Raw genomic sequence first — 18,625 nt, 5'->3', positions numbered from 1 at the left:
AGCCAAGGACATAAAGTGGAGACCACATAGAGACTGGTAGGGAGTGCAGAGGTGCAAGAGTGCTGGCTAGGCTCTCACAGGCCAGCAACTGAAGGTCCAGAGGGATACCTCGGCTTTGGGGGGTTCCCACTGAGAATTCTGGGGTCTCAACACCAAGCTGGGCTTCCGAGCCCAGAATACCAGTGCTGCGAAAAGTGCCTGCATAACATCTGGCTGTGAAAAGCAGTGGGGTCTGCCAGAGAGAGATGGCTGGAAATGCAGACACCCTCTTAAAGGGCCAACCCACAAAGTTTTGTGTGCAGCCATTCACCCTGGGCTCCAGCAGAGGGAGAGCAGAGTGAACTGGAGCTGTGTGAGGAGAATCTAGGGGTGCTGGCTGAGGGAATGGGGCTCAGAGGGCAGCCATCTAGATTCCTGTGCTGAGTCATTCCAAAAAAAGCAGAGGACATCTTTCTCAGGCAAACATTTACCTTCCAAGCAGCTTTTGCCTGAGGGGGAAGCAATCACCCTACCTTGCTAGAAAACCTCTCCCTCCACCCTGTGGAGTTTCTACAGCCTGACACTCATTAAGAGACTGAGTGACAGCCTCTGGGTGCTTTGAGTCTTTGCCTGATTTGCTTCTGGACCCAGGGCTTGGAAAAACAGACCTTGGGGCCCATCTTGGTCTTTCACAAACATACCCAACCCCACCAGAGGGAACCACAAGCTGTAGAGTGGGGAAAACTTCAAACAGAGTACTCAAGGCAAGTCACAAACATTGTCTGACACTGGCCTGCGCCAGAGACCATCCAAAAGACTGCAAGTCCTAGCAGATCTACCTAATACATAGAAGCAAATCCAAACAGGCAGCCAAAATGGGGAGACAAAAAACAAGCCTCAAGGGAAAGAACTAAAGAATTCTCCAGAAGAAAAGTTAAATGAAAGGGGGAAAAGCACTCTATCAGATATAGAGTTCAGAATACTGATCATAAAGATGCTCAATAGCATAAGAAATGGAAACTATGAAGGAAATTGAGAATAACAAAGTAGAAATAAAAAATATATTGGAAGGAATAAAGAGAAGATTGGGGGAAGCTGAGGATCAGATCAGTGAATTAGAAGACAGGGTGGAAAAAATCACTCAGAAAACCAAAAAGAAAATAAATAGAAAAACAGGACAGTTTAAGGGAGCTGTGGGACAACATGAAATGTAACAATATTCACATCATAAGAATACCAGAAGAGGTAGAAAGTAAGCTATGGTTAGAGAATCTGTTTGAAGAAATAATAGCAGAAAACTTCCCTAACGCTGACGAAGAAAGTACACAACTTCAGGGGGCACAGGGAGTCCCAAACAATAAGAATCCAAAAAGGCTCATGCCTAGACACATCATAATTAAAATGCCAAAAATTCAAGACAAAGAGAGAATCTTAGAGGCAGCATGAGAAAAGCAATCTGTTACCTACAAAGGAGCTCCCATAAGGCTGTCAGATGATTTCTCAGCAGAAACTCTACAGGCCAGAAGAGAATGGCATGAAGTATTCAAGGTAATGTCGAGCAAGGATCTAAAACCAAGAATACTCTCTCCAGCAAGGCTATTATTCAAAATAGATGGTGATATAAAGAGCTTCCCAGACAAAACAAGGCTAAAGGAGTTTATCACCACCAAACAAGCATTGCAAAAAATGTTAAAGGGACTGCTGTAATAAGAAGTTGAAATAGAGAGAATGAGAAACATAGGCATAAAGAAATAAAACGGCAGTAAGTACCTATCAGTAATAACCTTAAATATAAATGAATTAAACACTCCAATCAAGGAACATAGGGTAGCTGAATGGATAAGAAAACAAGACCCAAATATACACTGTCTACAAGAGACTCACCTCAGGACAAAAGACTCACACAGGCTGAAAAAAACAAAAACAAAAAACTTCTGGAGGACTTTAAAGGAGAGACTGAGAGCAATACAGTCATAGTAGGGGACCTGAACAACCCACTGACTTTACTGGATAGATCTTCTAGACAAAAAATCAATAAGGAAACAGTGATTCTAAATGACACATGAGATCAGATGGATTTAATTGACATTTACAGAACATTTCACCCCAAAGCTGCAGAATAGGCATTCTCCTCAAGTGCACCTAGAACAGTCTCAAAGACAGTTCACATGTTAAGACACAAAACAAGTCTCTACAAATTCAAGAAGATTGGAATCATATCAAGCATCATCTCGGACATTTACACCATAGAATACTATGCAGCTGTAAAAAAGGATTCCTTACCCTTTGAGACAGCATGGTGGGACCTGGAGAGTATTATGCTAAGAGAAATAATCCAGTTAGAAAAAGACAAGTGTCACATGATCTTACTCATATATAGAATCTAATGAACAAAATAAACTGATGAACTAAATAGATCCAGAGACATGGAATCATAGAACAGACTGAGAAATCTCAGACGGCAGGCAGGGGTAGGCGGGTGGGTGGGGAGAGATTAACTTAAGAACTTATATGCATATATGCATAATCCATGGACACAGACAATATTGTAGTGTAGGCCTGCGGGGAGGGGTACAAGGTGGAGGGAATCAATGGAAAAAAGGCAACATTTGTAATACTTTCAACAATAAAGATAAATTTTAAAAAAACAGACACTAAAGATACATAAAACACTGGAGTTGCAGGACACTTGCTAAGACAACCTGGTATAAAGTGTATTATTTTCTTTCTTAAAAAAAAAAAAAAATGGGAACTACAAAATAGTAGTAAGTCATAGATTCTGGAGACAAGGCCAATGAGAACTTAAAACCACCAACATTAAATTTTGAGTTATTAAAATTCAGCCAGTCTATGTACAAACATTTATACTGCTTATCCTATGTTTTGAAGACATTTTGAAAGAAATAAACTGTAGTCCACTGAAACGTGTATAATATACAAGGAATCTAGAGCATTATGGATGATTTTAAGGCAGAAACAAAGGATCTGTATTCTGATTTGTTTCCATGGCATATCAACCTCCTCACCTGACATGCCTCCTCAGAACATCAGCGCTGTCTGTCCCTCAGTTGCAGCTTACCACTATAGAAAATTCTTTCATGCAGTGAAAAACACTTATTGCACTGTTGGATAGTTCAAATGCAGTGGGGTTAACAAGATGCACAGCCCGTGACCACAGGGAAACTTTCAGACTGGGGAGGAGATCACGAATGAACACAAAAGTAAATACATAATTATATACCATGAAGACTGCTGGGGATGGGGTGTTGTGGTAGGTGCTATTGTGAGTGATAAAGAGAGGGGCCCAATTAAGATGTGATTAGGGATTGAGAGAATGCCTTTTTAAGGAAATGATACCTGCTTTAGTACCAAATCAGACCACAACTGTGTTGAAATTGATGTCTCCAGAAATAATACAAATGATGAAATTGTACAAGGTGCAAATGACCTAAGAATGATTAAGGAGAGCCACAAAACAGGACCTCTGGGGAGCAGTCAGTGCAGACAGCATGACACAGCACAGCAATGTTCCTACTACCACCATTTACTGGTCCTCGTCCCAAATATGTGCAGAGGGTGCTGGAAAAAATTTGGAACATACGGTAGTTCAAAGCTGTAGCTTCCCTTACACAGTGAATCAGTCACACAGTAAGAAGTAAAGGGAAGGGTTACTTCTCTGGAGTTTTAGAGGAAATGTACATGCCTTAGAGGAGCCGGCCTTAGCTCCAATGTGCAGAAAGACTTGTTATTTGGAGTCTGGGTCTCCAGATTCCAAGTCAGGATATACAGGGCAGCCAAGGAGGGTGTGCCAGGCACCCCAGTGACCCTGATGCAGGTGGTACAAGGTCATACTCTGAAAACCCACATTCCATTAAAATCTTCTCAGAGGAGGAGGCTATGCCCTGACAAAGAGGCTTTATGCTCAAACTCATGAGTGAGCACACATTACACAAGAGTGTCCTGGAAATATTTGTTTACAGGCTGACCCAGTACCTGAGCCTTGTTATCCTCTGGGCTTGCAGGTAGAAGTCTGAATAAACTGCAAGCCTGCTGCTACAGTTCCTGCCCCAGACAACGGACCAGAGGTGATTAGACAGGAAGAGAGAAAAGCAATGCTGACAGCGCACTCTCTGCAGAGGCTTGGAAACAAACTCACCACAAGCGAGGCAGTTAGACCACTAAGGGAACCAGCATGAACGGGTGTGTATCATCAAAGTACAGATGGGAATACAGCTGAGAGAATGATGGAACAAAGACAGGACAGAAGAAAGTAAAATTCGTATTTCTTAAAAATCTTCTCTGTGTCAGGTAGTATGCCACAAACTTTACATATGTGTCTCATTTTATTCTTCTTAAATGTTAGGTGGTAAGATGTTATTATATATTATATTAAAGAGACAGTATATCATAGATGAAGAAACTAAAGCCTAGAGGGCAAAGAACTCGTACAAGGATAGAGTTGGGAAGCCAGGTTTTGAACCCAGGTCCCTCAGACTCCAATGTCCATAATCCTCCTGGATTCAGGGGGAGAGCTAAAAAGATGGGCATGAACTGGCTGGCTACGAAGAAAGGAAGAGTTCCACTCCAAAGAGGAAGCCAAGGCAAGTAGAAAGGAGCAACAAACAATCTTTAGCAATATTAGAACTTTAAATAGTGGCCTATTTGTTAAAATGTCTGAGGTTTCGAAAGTTTTGAATGGGAAAAGACTTGTACAGGTAAAGAGGTAAAAAGTTAAGATGCAATTAGGCTGGTCATAAGTGATTCAGAACAGCAGTGCCCCAAATGCTTTCTGCAGCTATTGGTGGGGCTGCCACAAACTTTGCATATGTGTCTCATTTTATTCTTCTTAAATGTTAGGTGGTAAGATGTTATTATATATTGCATTAAAGAGACAGTATATCATAGATGAAGAAACTAAAGCCTAGAGGGCAAAGAACTCATACAAGGATAGAGTTGGGGAGCCAGGTTTTAAACCCAGGTCCCTCAATGTACCTATCTTTCCCATGATAAACAAGTATTACCTTTGTAAAGAGATAAAATATGTGGTGTGTTTTGTTGTTGTTGTGTACTTTGGGAATGCTGAGAAGTGGATGGTGGGGCAAAGGTTCTCTAGAAATGAGGTCAAAGAAAACAAAGGGACCAGGTAAAGGACAGACAAAACACCTTAAGAGACAAGCAAAATATAACCCTAAACTGTGAAAGCCATCCCTCCTCTTCCTCCTTCTTGAACAATTCCGCCTGCAGCCATTAAATAGGGCCAAGCAATAAAGTATGTCTGAGCACAGCTTGGTTAGGAGGAAGGGGGAGAGATGTCCAAAACGGCAGTGACAACAATGGGTAACTCATTACATACAAGGAAATTAACAAATCAGTAAATATAATGAGGATAATGAGAGCCTAGTCTCTTACTGTCAAAGAAAGAAACTACAAATACAGAAAGGGAGAAAAATGGCTGAATCCTCTGGTATTAAATGAGTGGAATTAGAGATATCATCAGATTAAGCTCACGGATTTTCATATATACACAAATAAAAATAAAAACATAAAGAAATACATGTAAACATAAAGGAAGTGTGTGAGAGAGAGAGAGAGAGAGAGAGAGTGTGAGTGTGTGTGTGTGTGTGTGTGTGTGTGTATCCCTGGCTCTGAGAGATCTGGAAGTAATGATACCCCAGTAATAATAATCACACATAATGCCCATATCTTGCTTTCTAAATACTATTCCCTACTAACAGGGGTTCTTTGTGGAAAGCACTGATTCCAGGGCTGAATTTGGGAAAATTCAAGGTAGCACTTGAAAGTAAGAAAGTGTTGCCCAGCCGGCATGGCTCAGCAGTTGAGCATGGACCTATGATCCAGGAGATAGCAATTTGACTCCTGGTCAGGGCACATGCCTGGGTTTCGGGCTCGATTCTGTTGGGGGTGTGCAGGGGGCAGCCAATCAATGACTCTCTCATCATTGATGTTTCTCTCTCTCTGTCCCCCTCTCCCTTCCTCTAAAAAAAAAAGGAAGAAAGCATTCAAAGAATGATAGGGAGATTTTAAAAAATCATAGAACCAACTTGAAGGGGTTCCTATTGCCAAATTTGGATTAATCCAAGCATCAAAACAAATAAGGAGAATAACTGATTATAATTCACTGAATAAAAGGGAAACCTACGAATAAGTCCATCTAAGACAGAGATGGACCAGGGGATACAGGGAGAGAAAGAAGAGAAAGAAGGAAGTAAATTTGTTGATGAAAGGATATTGTGTCTCAAAGTAACTCCCAACAAAATTCTTATTAATTACCAGGGGGAAAGAGTAACTTTAAGGTGGAGAAATCCAGCAGACAGTGTCTTAAACAAGCGACTGACATCAACTGTAATGGCATAAATCAAAACCATGTACTACCTGAAAAGATTTTCTTTATATTCCAAATTGAGAAACATTATCACAAAATAAGTGGCCTACAACGTTAAAAGGTGTCAGTCATGATGGTCAAGAAAAGACGAAGGAACTGATTAAAGGAACAAAAAAACAAAAAACAAAATGTAACGTGATTCTCCAAAGGTTCGGTTTCATATTAAGGACAATATTTGGCAACTGACAAAACCTGAATAGAATCTGAGGATTAAATGGTAGAAATATATCAGCGTTAACTTCCTGATCTTTATGGTTGCATCGTGGTTACATAGGAGAATGTACTTGATTATAGGCAAATATAGTGAAGCTACTCAGGAGTGATAAAGGATCATGTTGATAACTTAAATTCAAATGGTTTCAGGGGGAAGTTACCTATTCTACTGGGGTAGGGACATGGTGGGGGGAGAGGGAGACAGCCACAGTTCTCCTACCAGACATTCTCAATTCCAGACTCCTTGAATGCATTTATGTCTGTTATTTTAGACAAACTATTATGGCCTATACTACAAAGTTCAGAGAATGGCATCTGTTACAAGTAATGTTGGTTAGAAGCACAAGCTATTTACAAAGTTAGGGAGAAGAGTGAGTGCGTGAGAGAGACCAGTGTAAGAAGAGCATCTTACCATCTCTCACATGCCTTACTGAGACTAACTTTAATACTCTTAAGATGTTCAAAGTTCAGTGGGTGTTACCTAGAATCAGCCCTGACCATGGAATCCTTCATTCATAGCCCTGTATTTCATTCTGGAGCATCCAGAGGCTGATTCATGGAGGCGCTAAAGGGATGAGAGTACTGGTGACATCTCCTGACCCATCTCCTGCCAGGTGTGAAGCAAACAGTTCTCACTCCAACATGGTGAAGCCTATATGCTTAAGATAACTGTTCCTACAGGCCATCAAATGCTTTGCATAAGCAGCAAAATCCAAAGGCAACTGTACACATCTCCTCTTCAAACAACTTAATTTCCAAACCAAGAAATGCAGATTAACAGGGAGGATGGGAAACATCTTTTCACTTTTCCAAAGTGTCTTTGTATCTTCTTTTCCAAATTAGATGATACAGACCTTTAGGGTCATAACCACTACTTACACAAATACTAAAGATCCACAATCCTTTCTCTAAGGAAAACACTGATTCTCTGTGTAGAAACCATACCCATGGAACAATGAGGTTAGAGTGGAAGATTAGTTCTTAAACTTTCAAAGCAGAGCAATAACTTTCTCTCTTAATAGGTAACTAAAAAGGTACATTGTTCCTTAACCAACACAAAAATGGCCTGGGATCACTACATAAATTCATACTAAGATATTATAGAGCCAAAGACTCACTAGTGCTTTATGGCCTGAATATATGTATCTTCTGTCATCAATTCTTATGCTGTACAGAATCCGACTTACATTTTTCTTAATCTGTAATAAATAAATGTCTCATCAACTGTTTAGAAGCTCAGATTTCCAGGTAGTGATAATTTTCTATTAGAGGGAATTAAAGTCCAAATGAGTAGTTAAATAACAGAGGTAGCCAAATAGACACAGCCACTTCCCTTCCTCCTGGATTCTCAGAGTCCCATCGACACAAAAGTATGGAGTCTGGATCATGCTGTTCTCAATTTTCACCACATAACATGCTTGCCTTTCAAAAGTTTAACTATATGCTCTTGGTCTTTACGAATCCTCACCCCAAGAGCACTGCAAAAGAATAATTTCTATGTCTTCTGTGAAATCATAGCTGAAAACATAACCCACTATGTCACACAATGGCAGAATTCACAGAATTGTCTTTTTCTTTGAGTACAATGCCAGGAAAAAGTCTGTCTCTATAAACAAATGGGCAGGCTTTCTTTCCACAGACAATGAGTACTATGTAATTCAATGCTATACAGACAAGCAGCAGTTCCTTGTTAGTCTTAGCAGCCAGGAAAGTTAAAGCCAAATGCAGTGAACAATTACACTGGCTTCCCCTCGGGAACCTGGTACCCTCCACTTTCTATGTTCTTCTTGGATGAGTATTATGCTTTTATATTTAATTGTCCTACTTTATACTATCTTTAATTCTATCAGCACATTTTAATGTTCTTGAGCATACCCAAAGTACGTATGTACATATTATGTATATTTCCTGTCTCTTACCATTTTCCTTCTGATATCGCTTACATTTTCTGGTATCATTCTATATTTAATGACCTAAGAATTTAAAACAATAATGACACCCAAAGGCTAATTTAATAAAGACCAAGCAATCTGCATCATTAGTTCCCTTTGTCCATTCCCAAAACAAACCACGGGATGGCTCAGCGGGGAAGGCAAGCACGGCACCTTTGCAGTAGTCTGCGGGGTCCTCCTGCTCCTCATCATCTGAGCCCAGGATCTCCTCCTCTGGCTCTGGGGGCGTGGGGTCTGGCAGAGGTGGTGGCGGTGGCGGAGGTGGTGGTGGAGGAACTAAGGGAGCTTTCTGTTGAGGCTCCGGCCTGAAACAGCAGAAGGAAAATTCTTACTTACTGAAAAGTAAACCTTCATATGGACTCTTGAGAGTTTCTTAATATGGAAAAAAAATAGAATTTGTCATACACTAAGAAGAAATGATGAGTAATGTCACTTCATCCATTTTAACTTGAATTCAAGTAATGTTTCAACATACAGGCTAGGGGGGAAAAACTACCCTTACTAGCCAAGGAATATTTTTGCGGGAACATTTTCACCCAGAGCTTCAATATTTCTTAAGTCCTGACAATATTATAAAATGTAAGTAAAATAAAAGAGTACCTCCCGATGATATACAAACACATACCCCAGAGATTATGAAGACATATGAAAGCAGCCCTGAATTTACAAAGGGGCTTATCTTCCATTACTTTAAAATCAGAGTTACTTTTCGAATGTGGTCAGGTATCCTGGATAACTCATAAAAGCTGACCAAAATAAACTTTAGCTGATACATGGTTATTTTCATTAAGGAATTCAGTTATCTATCAACCTTCTTTATCAAGAACACGGCCCCAAACTGGAAATTAAAGAAAATACCCACTATCAGTGGTCATTTCTAATTGTCACAAAAAAGTTAAATGACGTTTAGTATACTCTTTAACAAAGAATAGAAAAACCTGTAATACAAAAAAAAAGCTTGAAAGGTTACAGCTGCAAACTTTCCGGACATATCAGGTACATTTGTTTAAAAGTAAAGCACTCATAATGCCATTCTATAAAATCAAGCTTTCACTTACTATAAAATTTAACTGCTGTTTCTAACCATGTCCCAATGGGAAAACTTGAACCTGAAGTCTCAACTTGGATGCCAGAAGCACATCTTTCCTTTAAAAGCTGCAAACTGCCCTAACAGTGGGAGCACCACTGCTCTCCCTGAGCTGGCCACAGCTGTGTGGGGGGTAATGGGTTAGGGTAACAGATGTGTTCCCAGAGGCCATTTCAGTAGGGTGAGCGCAGGGTCTCTAATCTGGGGAAGGGGAATCCCCTAGGCACTGAGGTGGCAGACAACTGCGATTTTTTTTTAACCTGTCCAGTATCATGCTCCCTTTCACGTTTTGAGACACTGCTACTCCCTGCACAATGGAAGACTGGTTCCAGATCCTCTCTCCTCACTGTAGTACACAGCCCCGGGCACAGAGCCAAAGACAAGGTCAGTGTCATAGGGTGCAAGTTTATACCTAGCTGACAGTAAGAGGCAAGAACAGAGGAGCTGCCCTGACTACTGCCCCTTTCTAAGGTGTGACTCTAAATTCTCACCAATCTAAGAGTCCCCAAATAGCCCTTACTATACTGCCTTTAGCCTAAGTTAGCTAAAGCTCATTTATGTGGTTTGCCACCAAAAACTCAAACTGCCACAAGCAACAAAGGGACACCACCAGCAGTCATGAGGAAGGGGTAGGGATCACACCCCATTAGTAACCTTAAAGACAAACAATAACAAGTATGACTGATTTAATATTTACAAAAAGAATGTTTATAAGCCAGCCCTGGCCAGGTAGCTCAGTTGATCAGAGAGTTGTCGCAATAAACCAAGGTGGTAGGTTTGATCCCCAAACAGGGCACATACACGAAGCAAATAATGAATGTACAAATCTCTCTCTCCTCTCATCAGTAAATACATAAAAAAATTTTTAATTCAAAAAGAGAATGTTTATAAACCAAAAATTACTTGTATTGATTTCTATTTGAATTTATGAAGACTCAAAGTTACAGCTCCCTGGGTAGCAGACATTAGAACATGGTGGTGACAGCGCTCGAATGAACCACTCCTCCTGACAGAGAAATGCAGGGGAATAATCACCCCCAACCCTACATCACTGCCAGGACACATCCAAAAATTCCAACAGAACTCATGGAAGTGCCATCATCTTTCTAACAGCCTTACATACGCTCGTTTTCTTTTTAGTAGACAAACCCTTAACTAAAATTAGAATGGTTCCAGGCAAAAGAGAGGCGTGAAGGGGAGGCAGGAGAGGAATGGCAACAGCTTTCCCACTTCCCCAGAGGGCAGAGGAGGTGAAACACATTCTTCAGGGGTGTCGGCAGAACCTATCTGCCTGACAAACTGACTGCCAGAAATATTTTGAAGGTTGGCTCTTTCTTAAAAATTTTAAATGAAAAGATGAGATTCTAAATTTAAAAGAAAATACGTTACATTCCCTGCATAAACCATGTAACAATTAATGAAAGCAGAACTAGAGGGTCTTGTTCTACCAGTGTGTGGCATATTATACTCAACACTGAGAACATGTGGGCCAGATAATTCACTGTTGTGGGGGCTACGCCATCAGCATCCCTGGGCCCTAGCCACTACACGGCAGTAGCACACCCCCAATCCTCCAGGTGTGACCATCAAAAATGTTTCCCAACACTCAAATTACCTGGGGCAAAAATCATGCCCATTCGAGAACCACTACACTAGTACTGTTTTCTACATATAGCTTTTTTTAAAATTTTTTTTTATTGATTTTTTTTTTTTCAGAGAGAGGAAGGAAGAGAAAGAGAAACATCGATGTGAAAGTGGAACATCAATCAGCTGCCTCCTGCAAGCCCCCTACCCGGAACTGAGCTTGCAGCCCTGGCATGTGCCCTGACCAGGAATTGAACTGGCAACCTTGCAGTGCACAAGACGATGCCCAACCAACTGAACCACACAGGCCAGGGCGGAGTAGACTGTATCTGTGAAAAAGGTGAAAAGATTTTAACTTTCACAGTCCAGTTTTCTCTTTTGAGAGGCTCAGGCACCTCCACCATAATGTGTCTCAGTTATTCTTTACCCATTTAGCGAGGTGCCCACGTCACTTAACAAAGTTCTCAGACCCTTCGGTCTCAGTAAGCAGGCACTTCTCATCCCACCGGTGAGGGGCGCATTAAACAGTCAGGAAAAAAGCTCCCCCCGAAAGCCAAGTGTATCAAATTAAAGGGATGAGTCAGGGTACCGTTAAGTACACAGGCGGCTGAGTAATGCTGACATAATATTTCAACTGGTTATCATATCAAAACCTCTAGAACTGTGCTGTCCAGTATGGTAGCCACTGGCCACATGTGGGTACTGAGCACTTGAAATGTGGCTAGTCCAAAATGAGATATGCTTTAAGTATAAAATGTGTACTGAATTTCCAAGATTTAGTACCAAAAATGTAAAATATTGTATTAATTTTATATTATATGTTAAAATAATGTTCTGGATATAATAAAATGTATTACTAAAATTTAATTCACCTGATTCTTTTTACTTTTGTTAATGTGGCTACTAGAATACTTTGGAGGCTCACATTATACTTCTACTGGATAGCACTACTCTAGACCCTTCAGACTCACTGATACCAAAGGAAAAGCTTGGCCTCAGAAATCTGAGATTTCTGGTCACACCAGTGATTATTTTTTCCAACGCTTCTCCTAGTAACCTGCTTCACATCAGTTAACATCAACTCTCAAATCACTCAATTCATCATTGAATATTGTATATTCAATACAACATAACTGTCAAATGTTATAATCTCGGTCACTGATTTTTTTTTCATCCCATCCATTCTTATTACTGCTTACCACCCAGGAGAAACACAGTAAATCTGTCTTAGGGAAGATGTATACAAGAGGGAACAATGCCACACCATCTTTAAGGCTGGCTTCTTGAAAGTGGTTTCTGGTAGCCTCTACAGTACTTCAAAGCCTGATTAAATCTCAAGTGCTTAAAAATCAGGAGGTGACAAATTTCTTACCAAGTACATATTTGTGAAATTTATTTAATCAATCTTCATAAAAACCATCAAGAAGTTATCTCATATAAGAATTACTAAAAACATTTAAGAAGTCATGGGGGGAGGACCCATAAATATTTTTGACAAGGGTGCCAACACAATTAAATGGTGAGACTATCTTTTCAACAAATAGTACTGGGACAAATGGATATCAGTATGCAAAAAAGGGAGGGGAGGGGAGGGGAGGGGAGGGGAGGGGAGGGGGGGGAGGGGGGAGGGGGAGGGGGAGGGGGAGGGGGAGGGGGGAGGGGGGGAGGGGGAGGGGGAGGGGGAGGGGGGAGGGGAAGGGGGAGGGGGAGGGGGAGGGGGGAGGGGAGGGGAGGGGAGGGGAGGGGAGGGGGGAGGGGGGAGGGGGAGGGGGAGGGGGGAGGGGGGAGGGGGGAGGGGGAGGGGGGAGGGGGGAGGGGAGGGGGAGGGGGAGGGGGAGGGGGGGAGGGGAGGGGAGGGGAGGGGAGGGGAGGGGAGGGGAGGGGAGGGGAGGGGAGGGGAGGGGAGGGGAGGGGAGGGGAGGGGAGGGGAGGGGAGGGGAGGGGAGGGGAGGGGAGGGGAGGGGAGGGGGAGGGAGAGAACACATCGACCTGCTGCTCCACCCAACCATGCATTCATTGGTTGACTCCCACATGTACCCTGACCAGGGATAGAAACCAGAACCCTTAACTCATCAGGTAATGCTCCAACCAACTAAGCTACCAGGGCAGGGCAAACATACATATTAATTCAAAAATGAATTAAATACCTAAATGAAGGAACAAAAACTATTAAAACTTGCAGGAAAAAACACACAAGTAAATCTTCACCACTTTATAGGTTAGGCAATGTTTGTTAGATATGACACTAAAAACATGAGCAATTAGCCCTGGCCAGTGTTTTCAGTGGTTAGAGTGCAGGCCTGAGGACCAAAGGGTCCAGGGTTCGATTCCCAGTCAAGGGCATGTACCTGGGTTCCAGATTCCATCCCTGGTCCCAGATGTTTCTCCCCAACCCCCACTCTCTCTTAAAAAAAAAAACAAATAAAACCCCAAAGCAAGCATGAGCAATTTAAAAAGATAAACTAGACTTGATCAAAATTAAGAACTTTTGTGCTTCAAAGGGTATCATCAAGAAAGTAAAGACATGCCCGGCTGGGCGTGGCTCAGCGGCTGAGCGTCGACCTGGGATCCAGGCAATCAGGGTTCGATTCCCAGTCAGGGCACATGCCCGGGTTGCGGGCTCGATCAATGACTCTCTCATCGTTGATGTTTCTATCGCTCTCTCTCCCTTCCTCTCTCTGAAATCAATAAAGACATATTAAAAAAAAAAAAAAGACAGCCCACAGAATGGAGGAAAATATCTGCAAATCATAAAGAAAATGTGGTATATCCTTGCAATAAAAAGAAATGAAGTACTGATACATGCTACAACATGGATCACCCCTGGAAGAATTATGCTACACAAAAAATGCTGGTCACAAAAGAGGTATATGATTCCGTTTTATATCAAAATGTTCAGAATAGGGAAATTTATAGAGAGAGAGTAAATTTGTGCTTGCTTAGGGCTGGGGGTAGGGGAAAAGAGGAGAGCTATGGGGAATGGCTATTTATAAGTATAGGGTTTATTTAATAGAGATTAAAATGTTCTAATGTGGTGATGGTCACACAATACCATGCACATACTAAAAAAACACTGTACACCTTAAACATGTAAGTTGTATGGCATGTGGATTATACCTCAAAAACCTGTTTTTTAAAAAGCAAAGGCCTATACAACTGTATTATTTTAATGTCCACTTTATACCTTTGTAAAGTGTATGCTTCCAAGAAAAAAATAGAAATATCAACATTTAGATTTAAACAATATATATGCATGGTCTCTTTTACAACTGCCCCAACAACATTCATAGTGAAAAGTAGCACGTAGTTCTATAAAAAGTACACTGAGGGTCTGTCTAATTGACCAAACTTTACACAAAGCACTAATTTGGGAACATGTTCTCAGGTAACAAAGAAATATACCACCTCAGTGACTGGAATGACAAATTTAGAAAGCAAAATTCCAACTAGTTGTTTGTATTTTTCACAAAGACCTATATTTATTTTACCCCACATAAAACTAATCATCACCCCAAAGTGGGCTTTCATAAAATTACAGTTTTAAAAAAAAACACAAAACATTTTCCCTTAAATGTATTAATAAGATTATTTTATCATGCTTATGTACTTCATATTATATTTTTTCATATACATCTGGTCTATCAGAAAGTGAGGGAAACCTAAACAACCCTAACAAAATGCATGCATCATATGCTTTAAATTGCCATGGCAACCAGATGGGAGTTCCGATTTCCTCCCAGCTGCTATTTCTTTTGAGCAGAGAAAGGGACAAGTAAACATCACATTTGGCAGGGGGGAAAAGTCCTTTCCTTTATTATCAGCCTAAATGGCAACTGACGCAATTTAAGAAATTCATTCATTCAATTAATATTCAACCAAATAAAAAGAAAAGGAGTTCCAAATGAATGGATTCAGGTAGCATTCTAGGGACATTCACATAAACTCAGATTTCTTTTTGTTTCTTCCGTATGTCCACCACCTAATCTAAAACTCACTCTCTTCCTCCCTCCTTCTCGTTCTCCCTCTCTCAGTGGTAACTGTAGCCTGAGAAATACACAATCTACTTAAGGACAGAATCGATCAATATATACTTTTTTTAATCCTCACCCAAGGATATTTTTTCCATTGCTTTTCCGGGGGGGGGGGGATGACACATCGATGTGAGAGAGACACATCGACTGGCTGCCTCTCCTGCATGCACCCCGACCAGGCCGGGGATAAAACCTACAAGGGAGGTACATGTCCTTGGCTGGACTTGAACCCGGGACCCTTCAGTCCTAAGGCAGGCGCTCTAACCACTGAGCCAAACCAGCTAGGGCTCAACATATACTTTCAAAATAGCTTATCTGAAAGGCTTGCTCTAATACTGGGTACAGTCATGCAGCTAGGGAAGAAAAAGTTCATAATGATTTCATGCATTCCTCTCTAATGAAAAGAGAATTTCCAAACTTTGTGTAAATCAAACCTAAATGTGAAGTGTCTGCTTGGTAGGCAGAATTCTAAAACGAGCTCCAATGATCCTCACCCTGTGTAATTCATTCCCTGCTCTTCTGAGTGTGGTTAGACCCTGTGAATGTCGTATCACTCTCATAATTATAGTTATATGGCAAAAGGGCAGCTACACTGGGTGGGCCTGACCTAACCACATGAGCCTTTTACTTATTTATTTTTTGTTAATCCTCACCCGAGGATATTTTTTCCATTGATGTTTTGGGAGGGGGAGGGAGGGAGAGAGGGGAGAGAGAGAGGGGAGAGAGGGGGAGAGGGGAGGGAGGGGAGGGAGGGGAGGGAGGGGAGGGAGGGAGGGGGGAGGGGGGGAGGGAGGGAGGGGGGGAGGGAGGGAGGGAGGGAGGGAGGGAGGGAGGGAGGGAGGGAGGAAGGAAGGAAGGAAGGAAGGAAGGAAGGAAGGAAGGAAGGAAGGAAGGAAGGAAGGAAGGAAGGAAGGAAGGAAGGAAGGAAGGAAGGAAGGGAGAGGAGAAAAGATTTTTGGTGGACTGTGAACACTGTGAGTTGCAGGTGAAGAAATAATAGGGAAGTTCCTGCCTCGCGAGCACTGTTGCCTCTGTGCTCCTGCTTGAGAACTGGGTGCAGGTCAGCCACCCCTCCTGACAAGCAGAGGGAGGGAGGGAGAGAAAAAGACACAGAGAGGGAGGGAGGGAGAGGCCGAGAGAGAAATCAATGTAAGAGAGACACATCGATTGGTTGCTGCCTACAGCCACCCCGACTGGGGCCAGGGATGGCACCTACAACCCAGATACGTGCCTCTGACAGGGAATCCAACCCGAGACCCTTGGTGCGTGGGCAGATACTTTAACCACTAAGCCACACCGGCCAGGGCACTACATGAGCCTTTTAAAAGTAGAGGGTTTTCCCCCGCTGGTGACAGAAGTCAGAGATGTGCCCCAGCTGACCTGGATGAAAGCAGACATCCATGTGTGAACTGCCCATTCATTAGGGTGATGTAGCAGGGTGGCTCTAAAAGGGCACCAGACAATAGCTAAGGATAGCAAGGACTTTTTTATTTTATTTTATTGATTTTAAAAAGAGAGGAAAGGATAGGGGGAAGAAAAGAAAGAAACATCATTTTGTTGTTCCACTTATTTATGCATTCATTGGTTGCTTCTTTTATATGCCCTGACCAGAGACTGAACCAGCAACCTTGGTGTATGGAGATGATGCTCTAACCAACTGAGCTACCGGGCCAGGGCTGGATTGCAAGGACTTTAATGCTAGAAATTAGTTCTACCAGTAACAGGTGATCTTGGAAGAGGGCTTTGAGCCCTAAATGAGAACTACAGCCTCAGTCATCAGCTTGATTTCAATCCAATGAATATATAAGCCACGCTGTGCAGCCCTAATTTCTGACTTACGCAACTGTGAGTTAATAAATGGGTACTGTTTTAAGCTGTTAAATGTGTGGTAATTTGTTATGCAGCAATAGAAATAACAGATATGAAGTTCTCAATAAATAATACTGTAGTTCATGTTAAATTATCAGATTTTGGGCTCAACAGTGAGATCTTGGTTTGTTTTTAATAACTGAATTGGCCAGGGGAATTAAGGAGCTGGGTAGTAGGGAAGGAGAGCCAAATCTCTTCTGGGCATAAACAGGCAAAAATAAAAAAAACACACACTCACACACCCACACAAAACCGTATTCCCCAAATTCCAACTGAGTGACAGAAATTTTAGACTTTCCTTGTTTCTAAAACTGCATTGTTTTTTAGAATATGGAACATAGGCAACTAAAGCTAGTGAAGATGTAAGTAAACCAGACCTGCTTCCCAACTTATCTACATTTTAGACAACAAAGGAGCTGACTGCTTAATCTCCTAACAACACATATATGACATGGCTACATCTTATGCTACTGGTACTGTTAATATTTTATAAAATATTTATGAGACCTGGCAGAAAATGTTACTAACTACTCAAGTGGAAAAAGACTGACAGAAAAGTTTAAATCAAAGAGCTCAAAAGCATGTAAAATGGCATCCACTGATCCCACAAACACTCAGAACACTGCTTACTTCATACCAGGAAGTGGACCAGAGCACAAAGGAGCACACCACCAAGAGATGTGAGGAGGAGAGAAACGCACATAAACACAAGGTCCAGGAAACAAGGTAACCGCAGAAGCACAAAGACTTCAAATTGCCTGGTATGCCTGAAGACAGGTAAGATATTCAGCAGCAGTCAGCTCACAAAGGAATGACCCACAGTTCCAAGGAGATTGGACTCTATCCTTAAACCAAGTAGAAGCGACTGAAATACAGTCTTAGGACTAGAGATCTGCTTTCTGCAAAGAACATATGGAATTGTTGCAGAACATGTAGAAAGGACATAAGCCAGAAGCAAGGAAACTAGTGAGGAGTCCAGGGAGGAGATAAAATCCTGAACTCAGAGCCTGGTAGCTCATTTGCTGGAGGTGGGTGTTTGTTTCCTAGATTTCCAGTAGTGAGATAGTGTTATCATCAATTAGCACAGAGAACAAAGCAAGAGGAGGAGGAAGGGTTTTCAGAAAAAACTTCTGTTTTAAGCTGATCAGTTTGAGGAGCATGTGGGATGCCCAGTAGTGTAGAAATGTAGTGGATTGCTTGACATATGGAATCTACAGCTAAAATATAAAGGTTTGAGCTGCAAAGACAAGCAGAGGTCATATGCAAGCAGCTGTTAGCTAACGCCTTTCCAAGTGTGTTTGAGTGCCAAAGAGAAATGAGAAATGAAAGGGCCAAGGGCAGAGCCTCATTTGGGCCAAAGTACAAGGTTATGCAAGCCACCAACAAAATCTAGACTTCCTGGCTTAAGCTGGACAGGCAATCACCCATACGATAAACACCATTACCGATTCATAAACTTTAAATACAGGTTTTAGAAAAATACATGTATAAAAACCTCATGTAAGCC

At 41.8% G+C, this 18,625-nt stretch overlaps 1 protein-coding gene across 6 annotated transcripts in view; it reads right to left on the bottom strand.

Moving 5' to 3' along the window:
- The window catches only part of SRPK2 (SRSF protein kinase 2), a 227,665-nt gene that overhangs the window by 78,401 nt on the left and 130,639 nt on the right, over positions 1-18,625 (bottom strand). For all 6 annotated transcript variants that reach the window (XM_081146521.1, XM_081146524.1, XM_081146520.1 and 3 more), the window contains one exon: positions 8,701-8,852. In XM_081146521.1, the coding sequence (XP_081002647.1) occupies positions 8,701-8,852 (152 nt within the window). The remainder of the gene's footprint in view (positions 1-8,700; positions 8,853-18,625) is intronic.

Source organism: Miniopterus schreibersii (genome assembly GCF_964146895.1).
Source record: "Miniopterus schreibersii genome assembly, chromosome: 9".
NCBI lineage: Eukaryota > Metazoa > Chordata > Mammalia > Chiroptera > Miniopteridae > Miniopterus > Miniopterus schreibersii.
This window is presented reverse-complemented; position numbering and strand designations above follow the sequence as displayed.